The sequence below is a fragment of the Corythoichthys intestinalis genome, chromosome 3, assembly GCF_030265065.1.
Source record: "Corythoichthys intestinalis isolate RoL2023-P3 chromosome 3, ASM3026506v1, whole genome shotgun sequence".
In the NCBI taxonomy this organism is placed as follows: domain Eukaryota; kingdom Metazoa; phylum Chordata; class Actinopteri; order Syngnathiformes; family Syngnathidae; genus Corythoichthys; species Corythoichthys intestinalis.
The window spans coordinates 2,147,047-2,163,276 of NC_080397.1; the positions used below are offsets into that span (position 1 = coordinate 2,147,047).

The window sequence follows — 16,230 nt, forward strand, 5'->3', positions numbered from 1 at the left end:
GCGACGATCCCGAGTGACTAGAAAGCCGGTTCGCAGTTATTTTAGTGGGGAAGTGGCAAACATACATGTCATTGCGTCTATCTATCTATCAGGCATGAAAATCTCTCACGTTTCGGCGAAATTCGCCGTTTTGAAGTAAAAAAGGATGACCAATGTGAATCGTGTAGATCCGAGAATTTTTTTTGGGGGGGGGGGGGGGGGTCGGGTGTAGGCATGTGCCGGTTACCTTCACGGTTTATCATGCTATGTAAACGTCGCGGTTACAAAACCACTAAAATTTTCCGTCATTCGTTATTTTTCATGTGTCAAAAATGCAGCCAGAAGTGGCTTGGCGCGGAAGCGCTTACCCCTTCCCCTGTTTGATGCTGCGTGTGTCAGTGACGCTATTCCAGCAAACCCAAAAACAAACCCTCCAAACACAAGCCGTACTTTTCTTCCATTTATTGAGCTCTCAAATCGTGGTAACTGAAATATACCAAATGAATACATTTAAAACGTTGTACAATCGTATTTTTCCACGTGTGAGTAGATTCAACAGTTTAGCTTCATGAAAACGTTCGCCAAAAACAAAACACACATTTTCCTTTCAAATTCAATACACAAAGCTACTAAAAACTTACAAAGACGAATGATAGGCAAGGTTTAACTAGGAGAGCAACTTCACTGAGGTTAAAATCACAGCCGCTGAGAGAGAAACAAGTTTGAATGCGGGGGGGGGGGGGGGGGGGCGTCAAAGATCGCTAATTGCGACAGATGATCTTGTCCTAAGCACAAATTCACAGTCGCTGGACGAGGGGAGGTCTCACTCCCAATTTTTTCAGATGAATGCATTTGCCAGCATATTGAATTTGGTGAGTAATGGTTTCAATCGTTTTCATATTTTGCGGTATGACAAAGTTACTGCCGTTCGTTGCAGCTTGCGTTAAACACTGCCAGAGCTAGCCAAGTCTCCGGTGAAAAAATAGCTCCCGTTAAGTTAGCGTCAAGCTTGTGTATTTAAGGGGGAACTCCGGATTTTTTGACATCAGGCTTAATCATCGAGTTGGGGGGGGGTTAATTAGTCAGTGGAGTAGATTTCAAAATATTACGTAGCGTTTGTTAGCCTTTTATTATTTTTCAGGGCTCCAGAGTGGCTATGCTAATGCAAGTCAATGTGCCCAATTAGCATGCTAATAAAAAGTGATATTCACAGATCTAACACAGTCAAATAAATTGAAAACGCAGCTCAATGTACAAAAATCCCCTGCAGCCCAAAAAAAATGTCGCACCAAACTGCCGTAATTTATTCAATTCCGCGGACTATTGTTTCATATGCGTAATGACACTCCACTAGAGAGCAGTGCTACGGCCACTTGTCTTCACGTCAGTCTGCACGAAAGGACATCAGCATGGTTGAAATGTGCGTTTTAGAACTTGTGGAAACATACAGAAGAAATGGACAAAAGAAAGTGTCCACCGCTTCCCTGTGAAGAACGAGGAACTATATAAACTTTGGTTACTCTCTGCTGGATATGACATTCACACACCGGTGGAAAAAGGACTAAAATGGCGAATTTGCAGCAAGCATTTCGCAACAACCGACATCAGGAAAACATTTTGTGGCTATTCTCTCCTGAAATCAAATGCTGTGCCTTCGACTGCCCAAACAGCTTCAAGATCTTCTGATAAACAGGTAAAAAAAAAAAAAAAAAATTCATGTATGGAAATATATCGCATATACACTTCTACTAGGTGTTGGTGTACATGCACGCCAAAAGCGAGCTACTTGTAACAAACATCGGGCATATTTATGGTTCGTGTTTTTAAGTAGGAAACAACGATTAACTTTCATATAACCATCCCAAATGCAGTAAATTATTCCAATTTGGGTTGGGTTCGGTTTACAAATGGTTCGTAATTGGTTTATGTTGTGCCGTTCGTAACTTCGTAGGGTGATCTTTTGCCCTTTCATGTCCTCGCGCGTCCCGAGAGGTTTTCTAAATTCATGTCGATGCTGCTGCTTTTTCTGTCTGCGTTCTACTTTCTCTTTATAAAACTCGGACATACGCAAATGTGTTGAACATAACTTCAAGTATTATTTCTTGAATTACAAGTGGCCCCCTTGAACACTTGATTTAAAAACTTGAAGTTGCGTAATTTGCGGACTATAATCCGCTATGTTTTCCCCTCATTTTAAATCCTGCTGCTTATAGTCCAGTGTTGCTTATTTGTTGGGTGAATTGAAAATGTGTCCAAGCTAGAGTTCTGTAACCTATATACTTGCGCTCTATCACATGAGGATTTTGGCACATTCTTTTTGTGTAGTGTATAAATATTATAATTTGAGTTACTCGAGGCCGGGTCGAGTTTCCCCTTTTTTGGAAATCTAAATATTGTCACCCTACCTATAGTAAGTAGTTTTCTTTGTCCCATTCCCATTCAGGCATTTATTTAAAATTTTGTCGTTTGCGTAAAAGCAGAACTGTATTTGTAAATATTAATGTAAATGCCTGAAATGACATGAAAAAAAAACAAAGCGAGCAGCTCTCTCTTTTGTATGATAGGCCTTACTAAGCCAAGCATTTGTTCATACTTTCTTTTGTGATAATGAAATATAGGTAAGATCTGCTGTACCACAGTCCACGCCAGTGAAGGATACCACATCAACATCAGGCCAGCCGAGGACAATTCAACAATCATCACGAGTAAGTGATCATCTAGTAATAATTGCCACACGATATTAGGGTTGGGAACCTCTGGGTGCCTCACGATACGATAGGATTTGCGATACAAGACTTATGATAAAGAGGATCTCACAAACAATACAGCAATTATCGATAAATCGGTCAGGAAATGCTTCTAGGATATTCAACAAAAAAATAAATAAACAGAGAAACTGATTGGACCTCTACTAGAGATCCAATTAGTTCGAAGAGGGAGGGATGGCAGTGGATAGTTATTCACTGCCAGCCAACTTTCCACTTCAAATGGATTGGACGTACAGTGGGGAGAACAAGTATTTGATAAACCCATTTGCAGTGTATCAAATACTGTATATGGCTCCCAATGAGCTCGATCTGGGGCATTTCACATCATTTCCAGTTTATTTTCGATAACTTCCTTTTAACAGGTCACTTCCTGTTGATTTATGCTTACTGACCACTCAAAAATGTCCCCAAACAGTTAGGAAGCAACTCCAATGCAACAGGAAGTAACCTGTAAAATGCCCTAAAATGAACAAGAAATGACCTGTAAATGACATGCTCTGGTTTCAGTGCCATTGACTGTGCTCAATGCCCAGTCCACTCAAAATGAATTGCATGTCTAGCGCCGTCAATGGCAGCCATTGAGCAAACATAGACACTCATCTAATAAAAGATTTTCTTTATTTTATATTTCTAAACAGTGACACCTTTTGAACACTGGCCAGGGCAGAGGTGGATCAGTTGATACAAATCACTGTTGTTTCTAACTCCAATCAGAATATTTTTTTGAGCATTGAGGTCCTCATTTGGCATTCGCATTCACACTAGCAAGCATCTTAAATATTTGCAAATGCAGGGCTACCTTGGCTTTGTCAGAAAATCAAGCAGACAACATTTTTACATATTCCTGTATGTGAATTGAGGTGCAAAGTTACAACACCACCTCTCATTTACTCTCTACTTACTTACTTCCTCTATTTTACGCTACAAATCCCTATAGCTTTATGTCCTGATAATTATGTTTTAGTGTTTGTTAACTGCTCAGTATGGTTGTCTAATGTGATTGAATTGTGCGCTTTTTGACAAAATTAGGAAGATAGAAAAAAACAGCTCAAAGTCCCAACACAGCTGAAGGTTGATCTCCTCTCCATCTCAGTCAAATGGGTGGACTTCAATCAGGATCATTTCCACCAGCTCTTGGCCACAGAATTTCTCAGGGCACTGACGTACGTAAGTAGGAAACTGCAGCTAAGGGAGTCCTGCATTTGCAAATATTCAAATGCTATTCGCAACTATAAAGAGTGCCCCCCCCCCCCCCCCCCCTTCACACTCAGGCAGCGACCCCTCTGCTTGATTGCTTGTTTGAGTGGTCTGTTGTTTGACAAAGCCAAGGTAGTCCTGCATTTGCAAACATTCAGATGTTAATTGTACCTATCCACCTGAGTTTGGTATAGTGGTCATCTAATGACTTTCTGGTCTTTCTTTATAGCCAAAAACACAATCCCCCTGCACTTCTAGTGTTTTAAATATATATATCACTTTTTGGTGGGAGTATATCGATAACCTTTTGGGCTACAGACTATCGCTATATAACATCTTTTCTATATATTGTCACACCTCTAGACATGCATCCTGTTTGTTTAGCCTCTTCAACTATGAGAGATAGATTGACATTCCGAAACACTGAAGGACTAGACCTTTTACACACTACTACACTATTTACAACACTAATAGCTCACTTGATTTCTGATTGAATTAAAAGCAATTTTCCAAACATTTATTTTATTGCAGTAGAAAATGTTATCCTCTGCCATTGACATCCCTAGTCCATCACACATACATAATATAAATGCAATTTTAGTTTTGTTTAAAACAAAAGTACACAATGATGATCGACAGGAGCAAATTTTTGACTAAGTTGTTGCCTCATCAGGACACCAGATCGATTGAATCTTTTTGGTCTCCTGTATTTTTTGGCTGAACATGAAAATACTGCATTATTTATTTTTTTCTGATACTTGGGTTTGCCTTATTCCGTGGTGCGGTTGTGTCTATAACACTGGCGTATATCATGACATATCTCACAAGCTACTTTTTATTGTGGTCTGTAGGTGACCTGGAGGTATACCACAGTGCGATGCTGAAGTACACCCAAAAGAGGCTCCACTTTGTCTATAACTCCATGAAGGCAAGGACACTGATGTCTGTTATGGACCACAATGAAAATGTCGGGCGCCAGCAACAGAGGAACGCTGATGGTAGGCTTACTCATACGTCATGGACCAAATTGAAATCTGTCAACATTTGTCCCATTACAATTGCACTCTACCTTTCTTATCGTGTACATATCTCTATCAAATTTACTCTATTAGGCACTTTGAAATACAGCTCGGAGTTTCCAAAGCAAACAAAAAGATGGGTTGCCCGGAGCTGTTACGAGCCAACAACGCAGACATTCAGAGAGAATTTGGTGGAAGCGTGTCCTGGAAAGACGGCAGGATTCATCATTAAAGTTTGCTGAGCCAGACTTCTATTTCAAGCCTCCAACTACGATTCCACCGAACATTGTAAACATCGAAAGGCCTGACAAAGAAAAAGTTATTTTACAACGTCAGTCGCTTTAAAAAACAAGTAGGCAGACATTTTCCTTTTTTTTTTTAATAGATATTTTCTAATGTAGATATTTTTGAATGAACGACAATAAAAAAAAACACACATATTGTATAATTTGTGAAATGTGAAGGTTTAAAAGATAAAAAGTTTCTGGGTATGGAGGAAATGGTATGAAAAGGTATGTAGGTAAGTCGTACTTAGAAAAATTGCATAGCATCTTCAGCTTCCCTAAAACCATTGTAGTTCTCACTGACAGAAGGGTACTTCTCACGGATGCAGGAGACGACACACGATGGAAGAACACGTCGCTGGCCTCTTCCCAGATGTTCGCCTTTCAACGCCCACTCAAGAACAACCCTATATGCTACCAATCAGAGTTGCCTAAAACAAAACCATAATAGAGGGTGATTCAACAAGAAAGTTCCAAAATCATCATGTTGTAGATCAACAGTATATAATAAAAAGTTACAGAACTCTAGATTATTTAGCAATATACATTTTAAATATACCCAACAAATAAGCAGCACTTGACTACAAGCAGCAGGATTCAAAATGAGGGGAAAAAGAAGAGACTTATAGTCTGCAAGTTACGTAACTTCAAGTGCTCAAAGGTGCCCATCACCGGCACTTGTAATACATGAAATGATACTTGAAGTTATGTTCAACACATTTGCCTATGTCAGGGTTTTATAATGTTTTTCATTTTTGACATATCCCGTGATGATTTAGGCACATTCTCGTAAATAATTGCCATACAGCTACTGCTTTTGGTAATGACATCATGCTTTTACGCTCACAATGCATTACAGTTGAGATGATATAGCTGCTTACCTGAAGTAGAATGAAGCTTAGAGTATACCATAGGTAGTTTTATTATGAGACCATTACGAATATTCGTCCAGCGGCAAAATAAGGCATGCAGGAATTCACTTACCTCATTGATAGCTGTCCATTTGGGCCTGCTGGCCTTGTTTTTTTCTTTCAGTTGATCTTGTCAACGAAGAAAAAAGTTTTCTAGAACACCTTTGTTGATAAGTGGTAAAAAGTCTCCGTGTTCACTTATGCATCGAAATGCTTTTTCATCGTCACTATGCAGCGATATATTGAGTTCATGAAAACTCGTGTCGGGAAGTTGCGTCGTTGCCACAAAAAAAAAAAAAAAAAAAAAAAAAACTGCGGTGAAAAGACCAACGTGATATCCCTCCGCCCTGAGTGCGCGGCGCTTGTTCTCTGCAAAGCAACTGAATTACTAATGTTGCTCTTCATACTGCAGTTATAGACATGCAATGGTAAGTTTTAATAACTTTATCCTGAAAACATAGCCAACACTACTGATTGCATGCGTCATCGGTGATTCTGTTGCGTGCATATGTTTTTTTTATTGGTATGCTAATTGGGCACATTGACTTGCATTAGCATAGCCCTGAAAAATAATAAAAGACTAACAAACGCTACGTAATATTTTGAAATCTACTCCACTGACTAATTAACCCCCCTCTAACTCGATGATTAAGCCTGATGTCAAAAAATCCGGAGTTCCCCTTTAACGGTAGTATAAAAGCAGTGTTGTTAGTAACGCGTTATGTGAGTAATGCGTAACTGTAATCTGATTGCTTTCTTTCAGTAAAGAGCAATCTAACGTGTTCATTTTTCTTAATCAGTAATCTGATTAAAGTTACTTTCCTTGATGCCTGTGGGTTACTATTTTGTTATTGCCCCATAATGTATGTAGAATGAAGAATACTGTAGTCATGGGAGTGACATCACATGTCACATTTTCTAATCGGGGATGGAAAAAAAACTGGTCACGTGTATTACCATGATGCGTGAGCCATGAGCACTGGGAGTTTGCGGCCAAAACATAGCCTTGCTACCTCGCCAAGATGCAATGAAATAGGCAGGAGATATACTACAAACGGCTGCATTTGCACACTGGAAACACAGCCATTACTTCACATTCTTGTCCAGTAAAGATGACAAAAATATCTCCGTGCGCTGCGGACTTTGCGCTGGCTCAAAAAGACTGTCGAAGCTAAAAGCATCCAATTCAAGCACCACTTGGAATTACAGCACAACAGGTACCAAGACAGCCAGGACTTTTTGATACTGCTCGTGCTCAATCCTCGGTTCAAGCTCAGTTGTTGTTGAACGTTTTGAAAGCTTAGGTTTAAAGAAATTCTAAATATCCATCTTGCCTCTTCAGCTGTAGTTTTGGCTAAACAAAGCAAACGGCTGTCTCTAAGGTGCTATAGTCACATGATCTGTTCGAAAAATAATTTGGACCCATTATGAAATACTTTGAACGATTCTTGTTCATCTCATTCATTTTTGTTGTTTGTTTTATCGCTCTAAAACTTTTATAGACAACATTTTAATGGCCATATTCAATGGTCGTTATTTTAAAGGGGAAGTTCAGAATTCTTTACATTAGGCTTAATCGTTGAGTTAGCTGGGGTTTAATTAGTCGTTGGAGTTGATTTGAACAAATTCTGTGCAGTTTGCATGTTATTTGTTAGTTTCAGGGCTCCGGAGTGGCTAAACTAGCGCAAGTCAATGGTGGTTGAAATCAAGTTCCATTTGAGGCGTGCTTATTTGGTTTCACATGATGGAATCATACGCACATTGGTGTGACGCTGTTCCTAAGGATTTGCAAAGTTTAATGTACAACAAGAATTATATTGAGTGGAAACTGCATGTAAGCCCATAAAAAGAGATCTTAAGTATTGACTGCATTTACACTCGTAAAAGGAGCACTTTATCAAGAAAACGCCAGATTACCGGAACATGTGTCATTCAGTATTGTGGGTTGGTTGTATTTTTAATGTGGCGGCAACACTCAGAAGTTAAGTCATTGATGGGAAAACCTTTTTTAACATATTTATTTGTGTATGAAAATCTACCACACGGTTTCATAAACATACTACCATGCTGTATCATCAATGTGAGAAAACTCCTTACAACTGCCAGACAGATTGTTTTACTAATAACAGTGGTTTATTATTATTTCTTGTACTGTATGTTAGTAAACTTTGACTTCAAACTAATCAAGTGTTGTTACTGTAAGATGACAGCAGCGACGTTGCCTGGCACGGCCAGACTGTTCTCCCTGTATTTTTCAAACACTGTGAGATTAGTCTGGGACCCAGCCCATTAACGGCCTCTCGAGCAAGCACAAAATCAACCGTCCAATCAGATTTGTTAATTTGCGTGACGTGTCCGTAACGAGCAACGTCACTCTTCCGCGTCAGAAGTCGTCTCCATAACAACACAGATGGCGAACAGGAGAGGCGAGAATAATTTTCAATCCAAGGTAAAATCAGTTTTAAATTACCAAAAACACATCGACACAAGTCATTGACAACAGTCTGTCTCGCGCTAGCCATGTTGAATAAACTCCGCTCAACTCGAATGTTTACATCCGCGCACAAGTCCCTCGTCGCTTTAATAACGTCACGTTGCCCGTCGCTGATTGGTCCACTCCGCTGTCTGTTTGCTGTGGTTTGCTCCGCCCTGAAAATTTTATCCGCTGAATGGCGGCCAGACTCAATAGCTGGAACAGTGGTGAGTCTGGTGTAACAGGCTAGCAGCGACATTGAATTAAAGTGAACAGGAGTTGCAGAATTGGAGGAAATTTTGGCTTCAAGATTGTTAAAAACATTTTCTGATTTTACACTACCCATTAACATTAGGTAATAAGCCATTAAAGGCTTAATAAAATAATCTTAAAGATCAATGGTAAAACTTAAGCCACAATTATTTTATTTATTTAGAATATTTGGCATATTCACAATTACATGGTTGCAGGTAACAGAGCTGCAAATCTGTACTGTTAGTATTTCCTCCAGAGTAGAATCTAGCAATAAAGCTAGCTATTACGGCTGACCAAGAGGACAGAAACAGAGCCTCCCTTTAGGAGGTAGCAGCACTTTCTTAAAAAAGATATAATTCGTCATTTACCGTTATAAAACTTGAATTCAATTATGGCTTTTGATTTTGAACTATAATTATATATTTATTGAATGTAGCTTTATAACTTGGTTGGGAAGGTTTGTTGCAATTCGTTTTGTAAACCAAAATAATAATGTTGTACTGTATGTAATACTGGTTGAATTATTTCCAATGGTCTAAAAATATATGTATCGATCAGAAGTCAAAACTTCTGTATGGGGACATCTCTACTTTCTTCTACTGCGATTAAAAAATGTTATAGTAACAGTAAAACAGTAAGCATGTATGTTGTGGGACACACATTCCTTGAATAAATAATTATATATTTAAAATGGTTATTAAAACAAATGTTTCCTCAGTTACAAAAAACAGTGATGAAACAAAAAATACCAAAGAAAAATAATTTAAATTTAAATTTTAACTGAGATTCAATTTTATCATGGAAGTCCGTCGAAACTATATTTCCTCGCTCCTGTTCTTTTTGTATTAATCTAGTGAAAGGTTGTATATTGATAGGGGCCTTTGAGGCTGTGTTTCCTGCTTCTTTTGTGTTAAAGGAACATATGAAGAGGGCCCCTGGCAGTGTTCGCCTTACGCCCCAAAATTGCTAAGTCCGCCACTGGAAACCCATCAAACATCTCTTGGAGTGGGGCAAACTTTCTTCAGACCGATGTCAAAGACTGGCTGAAATAACTTCAGTGAGACACTTTTAGTAGCCATCTACCAAAGGGGGTAACACTAGCTATTAGGTGGTAGGGTGTCCTAACTTTTTCCTCAGTTAGAATATGCATTTTTGGATATGTGAACATTTCTTAATAAAGAATTGAATTAGGGGCCTTTGAGGCTGCGTTTCCTCTTTCCTGCTTCTTTTGTGTTAAAGGAACATATGAAGAGTTCGCCTTAGGCCCCAAAATTGCTAAGTCCGCCACTGATGAGGGGTTTAAGTCAAGGCAGTGTTAAGTTTTAAGTCTGCTTTCGAATCGAGATGATTTTAAATTGGCAATTCAGGTCAGGGTTAAAGTGCATATGACATGACAAAAAAATCTTAAAGAGCATTATTATTGGAATCAAAATCATATGTCGAGACGATTCAACTAATTACAACAATTTGGCAAAGCACAACTGATGAGAAATGAGTCTTAAAATTTGCTGTTTAGCTTCTTTCATTATAGCGCTCTGGCACCTCCATCTTTGTGAAGACATCAGTCAATAAGCGATTTTAGCAGATTTAGCACTGAGCCCAATGGAGAGGAAGCGTTTTTCAGCGATCTTGGTTCAAGTGTGGATTTTTCTAACTATATTGTCGATCCAGAGGACCTATGTGGCATACAGCCATATATGTTTGAGTCGTATTTGGAGGAGGAGGAAGATTCAGAGCGAGAAAAAGGCAAGAGAGACAACAAACACGAGGCTGACGACTAGAGCAGACTGCATTTGCAACACAAAATGTCATCATTGTTTTTATCTCTCTACTCCCAATATTTTTTCAGGATATTCATGTATCTAAGTATTTTTTCCCTGATTGCCATATAAATGGTATGGTCATGACAAATAAGTCTTGTGCTAAATGGAATAGGAAATATAAAAAATGTGTTTATTCAGTACGACATGGCTAAATTACTGCATAATCGTCAATACTGCCGACTTCTTAAACCTCCCGAACGGTATTTTATGCCACTGGAGTTAGTCCAGCTCCTGTCATTTCCCTGCCGGACTCGGAGACAGAGGAAAGAGCGTAAACAAAACAGGAGGCATGAGAGCTAGTCTACATGCTAACCTGACCTGAGCAGCTCTTCGAAGTCTCTTTTTCGCCTTTCGAACGCGAAAAATCACACAAAATTACCTCGACTCATTTCACACATGGCAACGGAAGTAATTGCCTTCACCGATCGGCCAGCCTCCTGCGGCAAGCAACTTTCAGCGGACTATTACAGTTTGTCATTCCCATGCTGCGGCCCCGGCCAGCAGTCCCACAGTAGTGCTCGTCGCCGAGAAATGAACGCCGAAGATGGCTCCTTCTCGGCGGACAAATTGGCCGGCTTGTCACACACCATGGTCGCCGGCTGATGAATATAAGCACGCCCGGCTTCACTGGCCGACGGCAAGCATTGTCACCCACAAAATACAAGCCACCTCCTTATTAAAACGCATGCCATGATCCCAGTATTTGACGTAATATAAAACACGTAGCTTCCTCACTTCCTCGTCTGTCCCTCGATCGTCTTGTTTTGCCGATTCTTCTCAGTGAACAGTATCTTTTGAAAAGCCAAAAAGACTCACACCACTCTCCCTGGTGTAGCAACAAAAGCGTGCAGCACATTGGGCTGGTTTGACACAAAAAATAAACAATGAGCAAATAAACAAATTAATCCTCAAAATGAGCTGAATCCTTCTCCTTAGAATAGTATGGCTATATAGTGAAGATGACCTCATTCTCGGATTTCAAATCCGCCTTGTTCTTCAACCCTGGACTCTGGCCAGTCATTTTCATGGCGTGGGATTCAAAAAGTTGAATAAATATCTCGATTCATCACTAGTCACCCGGTGTCATCACTAGTCACCCGGTGTCCCCTTTCCCCTCTCCCCTCTGGGGACTCCCCTCTGGGGAGGGGCTATTTTTCAGCTGCAGCCTCCTGACTGTCCGGACCCCTGGCTGGATAGACGTCCTCGCTGCTACCCCCGTCTCATCTGGCTAGATGGACCTCTTCTTGCTCCTTTACTCCACTGCATTTTTACAGACTGTAACTTCGCTTGCTAATTCCCATTAGCAGTTCTGGGGTTCCTGTCTATCCGTCCTGGGAGTGGATCTCTCCTGACTGTGGTACTCCCCGAGGTTTCTCATTTTTCTCCCAATTGACTCTGGGGTTTTTGGAGTTTTTCCTTGCCGGCATGGAGGGTCTTAAGGATAGGGGATACCCAGGACTTGAACTGTATCTATTCATCTTTGTTGCTTCATTTCTAATTGTGTATCATATTGCCTCTGTAAAGTCCTTTGAGACATTTGTTGTGATTGAGGGCTATACAAATAAAATTGAATTGAATTGAATTGATTGCTTCCACACACATCCAAGCAGTTCATTTCATTCATGAGCATAAAATACCGTGTGTAATATGAAATAAACATGCTTCTTGTGTAATATGCCCGTTAGGGTGGGGGAAAAAAAGTTGAATTGACCCATTTCGCGTGATGTCACATAACGTCCGGACGGTTGCCATCGTGGGTGTTTCCTCAAACACACACGAGAAAACACTGGGTTTTCACTGCTATGCTTTCGCCGAAGCAGGCAAAATGTAAACCAATTAGACGTTGTCTTTCGTTGTGTCAGCCAAAAGTTCAATACGCGATGTTTCATTCATACATACCAGACATACATACATGCACATCATGTGAAATTAAAGATGGTTTTGTGGTGTCATGGATTTTTTTATTTGGGAATGCATTTTTTACAATGTGGGACTATAATCATCATTCTTTTTCATCCTTACACGAAAAGTAAACATTTGACAAGCTTCAAACGATGTGCTTTTTGACTAACTTATTAACAAACTAGATCTGACAACCGAGGTGAGGGCTTAGGAAGAGTTTGTGAACTTTTGAATTGGACGGCGTGGGACTATGTGGCTGAGCAAAGGCAGTATGCGTGTCCATAGAGTATTATTATTATTATTTATTTTTTTAAAGTTAACTTTGTGATTGAGAATGTTTCGTTATTCCATCTGGTCTCATGCAATCTGGACTTTCCTGTGGACTGTTAAAAAAAAAAAAAAAAAAAAAAAAAAAAAAAGATTAAAAAAAAAATTTCAAATAAATAGTTTCTGTATATCAGTTTCTGAATAGGATATTCCATTTTCCCATTTAGGAGCCGTAGCCAAACTGTGGAATCAGAGAGCAGTCTGGACGAAGGCGGCGTGTTCGATTGCTTAAAACCCGACTCGCCCACGTCGCCCCAGCAGATCTTTTCGGGCCTGGTGGGCGTTCCGTCTGGTGCCGTCTCTTCTGCCCAGTTCCAGGCGGCGAGTTTAGTGCTGGGCTCGCATCCTGATGTCTTCATCCAAATGACTACGTTATCCCGGGAAGAAGGAGGCCCCCGTCGCCCCGAGGTTGGAGTGTTCCTGCCTCGTCCGCCCCACCATCACCACAACTTCCATCACCCGCCGCCGCAGCACAGGACTTCCTCTCTTCTCCAGCAGGCGGCAGCGGCCACCTCGGAGAGGCACCATCATGGCCCCAGGGAAGAGGTGGGCCAAGAAGACCCGTCTGCACCGGCTCCTGCCCTCTCAGAGCTGAAGGCAGTAGTCTCGTGGCTGCAGAGGGGTTTCCCTTTCATCCTTATCCTGCTGGCCAAAGTCTGCTTCCAGCATAAGCTTGGTAATTGCACTCATACACAAAGGATTTTGTCTAAAAGTTTTTTCTTCTGTATTTCAGATTAAATTTCATTTTGATTTCGCCTGAAAAACATTTCAGGAACCCACCCTGGGTTTCCCCCAGTACTTTATGAGCCTAGTGGGCCACCAGGCTTTTCTAGCCCCCACCCCGAAACATGGGTAAAACAGTGCTACAAAACAGTATAGAAAGTATGCATATTTTAACTGTGTCTTGTAACACGTTTGAAAGCACAATCATGATATGTTATGGTTGATATGTATATTATACTTACATATAATCTTGTCTAAAATCTGCCATTACACTAAATTGCATTTTATTGAAACTGTATTTCAAGACTGCCTTTTCTAAGATTCTACGGTTAAGGATTGTTAATGCAGTATATGACTTGTAAGACAAATCATATAAAACTTCCCGCCGGCTTCAAGGGGAAGTTCAGAATTTTTGACATTAGGCTTAATCTTCGAGTTAGCGGGGGCTTATTTAGTCGGTGGAGTTCATTTCAACAAAATCAATGCAGTTTGTCAGTTATTTGTTAGTTTCAGGGTAAACTGGGTAAGCTTGCGCGAGTCAATGGTCCCATTTTAGCATGCCAATAAAAACACAACATATGAGAATCATTGATGACCAATGTAATCAATAGTATTGGCTATGTTTTCAGGATAAAGGTATTAAAACTTGCATTGCATGTCAGTAATTGTAGTATGAACAACAAGATTTGTAATCCAGCAGCTATACAGGGGACAGGCTGCAGAGCGGAGTGATATTTTTTTCCACAGGTGTGTTTATTTTGTAGCCAGCGGCAAGTAACCAGTTTATATTGTTCCTTGTTTTTCAAAGAGATTTTGTGAAAACTATAATTTGCCCATTTCTTCAGTCTGTTTCCACAGCCTCTAAATTCACATTCCACCATGCTTCCATACTTTAGTCAAGACTGAGTAGACTGATGCTGCATTTGAGGAAAGTGGGAGGTCGTAGTTTTCCAACCTTCGACCAGGAAAGATATCATGGGAACACTACTCGAACTGGCAGGCCCTAGTTGTGAAGTCGGAAAAAAAAGAAATACCCCGACTTCACGAGTCGCTTCACTCTGACGTCACTTGACAAAATGGTGCTGCCCTTCGAAAAGTAGACCGTCAATAGTAGAACTGGAGAAGGCAGTTCTTTACAGTGTGTGCTATTTACCTTAGCCGTCGTTTTTCCTCCACTATTTGATTGCTTATGAGAAGGCAGGTTTGCTGGAGGTCAAAATGTCTTTTGATGGCCAAGATAAAACAAAAGAAAACTTGTCGCGATCAAAAATCTTGCTGTTTTCATTCAGTCGGAACGCTTTGTGGCCGCAACTGGTAATATTCGAGTGGGTTAAGTCCAACTTCCCACCTTCCTCGAATGGAGGATGAGCAGGAGTGGCCAATCACTCCTCTCTAATGTGGTCATTTTACATAGTTAAAAAAAATGAGTCCTGCAGAATAAAATGAATTACGGCAGTTTGGTGTGACATTGTTTTGGCCGCATGGGTATTATCATATATTTGGAACAATGATCTGCATTTTGAATTTATTTGACTGTGTTGGATCTGTTAATATCGTTTTTTTATTGAAATTCTAAGATGGGACCAATGACTCGCACTAGCTTAGCCACTCCAGAGCTCTGAAACTAATAAGAAACTGCACGGAATTTGTTGAAATCAACTCCACCGACTAATTAAACCTCCGCTAACTCGAGGATTGAGCCTAACTGGAGCCTAGATCGGGCCTAAAAAAATCTAACCTGGCCCGGCCAGCGTGTAATAAAGCCCGACCAGGCCCGAGCCCTGGCAATTAACTTGCAGGCCCGAGCCCGAAAAAACCCGCAATTTTACGTTTTATTTGTAGCCCGAAAAAAATAAACAAAATGTTATGTTTTATTTGGGAGGACCCAGGAGGAGAAGGAGGAAATGCGGGGATGCGACGTGTCAGTCAAACCTGGACAGAGCACTGCTTGGAAAATGTTTGTGTTTTGTGTGATCACATCGTGACTATGCCTGTGGATAATGATAACAAATTAAAGCCTTTTGTAACAAATTCTCCCAGTTAAACAACACTATAAGATGCATATTCCATAAACATTTATATCTTTTATATTTGTGTGTGTGGTTGTCTGTTCTATCAGGTGGATAGTTCATGCGTCATTTCCTTGGCAAAATGCAGCAACAGACATTTATTTTAATTTCTTTGAGTTGGCAGAAAAAAAGGCAAGTTTAAATAGTCTACATACTGTATTTTTATGATCATTATAAATGCATTTGCACAACGAAATAATGCTGGAAAGGTTTGTTAAATATATTTCATTGTGGGATATTGTGCTCACATGGACGCGCCTCTCTGACAAGGAGAGGAACAGCAGCTAAAATTAACTAAAACTATTAAACTAAAATACTTTTCAATAACATTCTTTATTTTAATGACTCGCATCAGAACACACAACAGAACAACCTGCCTTAAGGAGCACTGAAACAAAATAAGAACATTTTAAGGAACACCACGAACTCCACGATGTCCTGCTTAGCACGAAGAGGTGCGGCCCTCGAAACAAATGATAATAAAGACGTTTGACTAGTAT

General features: G+C 40.2%; 1 protein-coding gene and 1 long non-coding RNA gene across 7 annotated transcripts in view; both read left to right on the forward strand.

The window, feature by feature from the left end:
- rnft2 (ring finger protein, transmembrane 2) overlaps positions 1 to 16,230 on the forward strand; it is a 100,927-nt gene that overhangs the window by 1,639 nt on the left and 83,058 nt on the right. For 5 of the 6 annotated variants that reach the window (XR_009062676.1, XR_009062677.1, XM_057831117.1 and 2 more), the window contains exon 3: positions 13,106 to 13,614. Coding sequence is in view for 4 of the 6 variants with exons in the window: in XM_057831117.1 (XP_057687100.1) it covers positions 13,106 to 13,614 (509 nt within the window). In the remaining 2 variants the exon portion in view is untranslated. The remainder of the gene's footprint in view (positions 1 to 13,105; positions 13,615 to 16,230) is intronic. The other variant, XM_057831119.1, reaches the window with a different exon arrangement.
- On the forward strand, positions 738 to 12,757 carry LOC130912945 (uncharacterized). The gene is made up of 4 exons (XR_009062678.1): positions 738 to 1,672; positions 2,598 to 2,684; positions 4,796 to 4,942; positions 5,057 to 12,757. It is a non-coding gene; the product is annotated as an uncharacterized LOC130912945 (long non-coding RNA).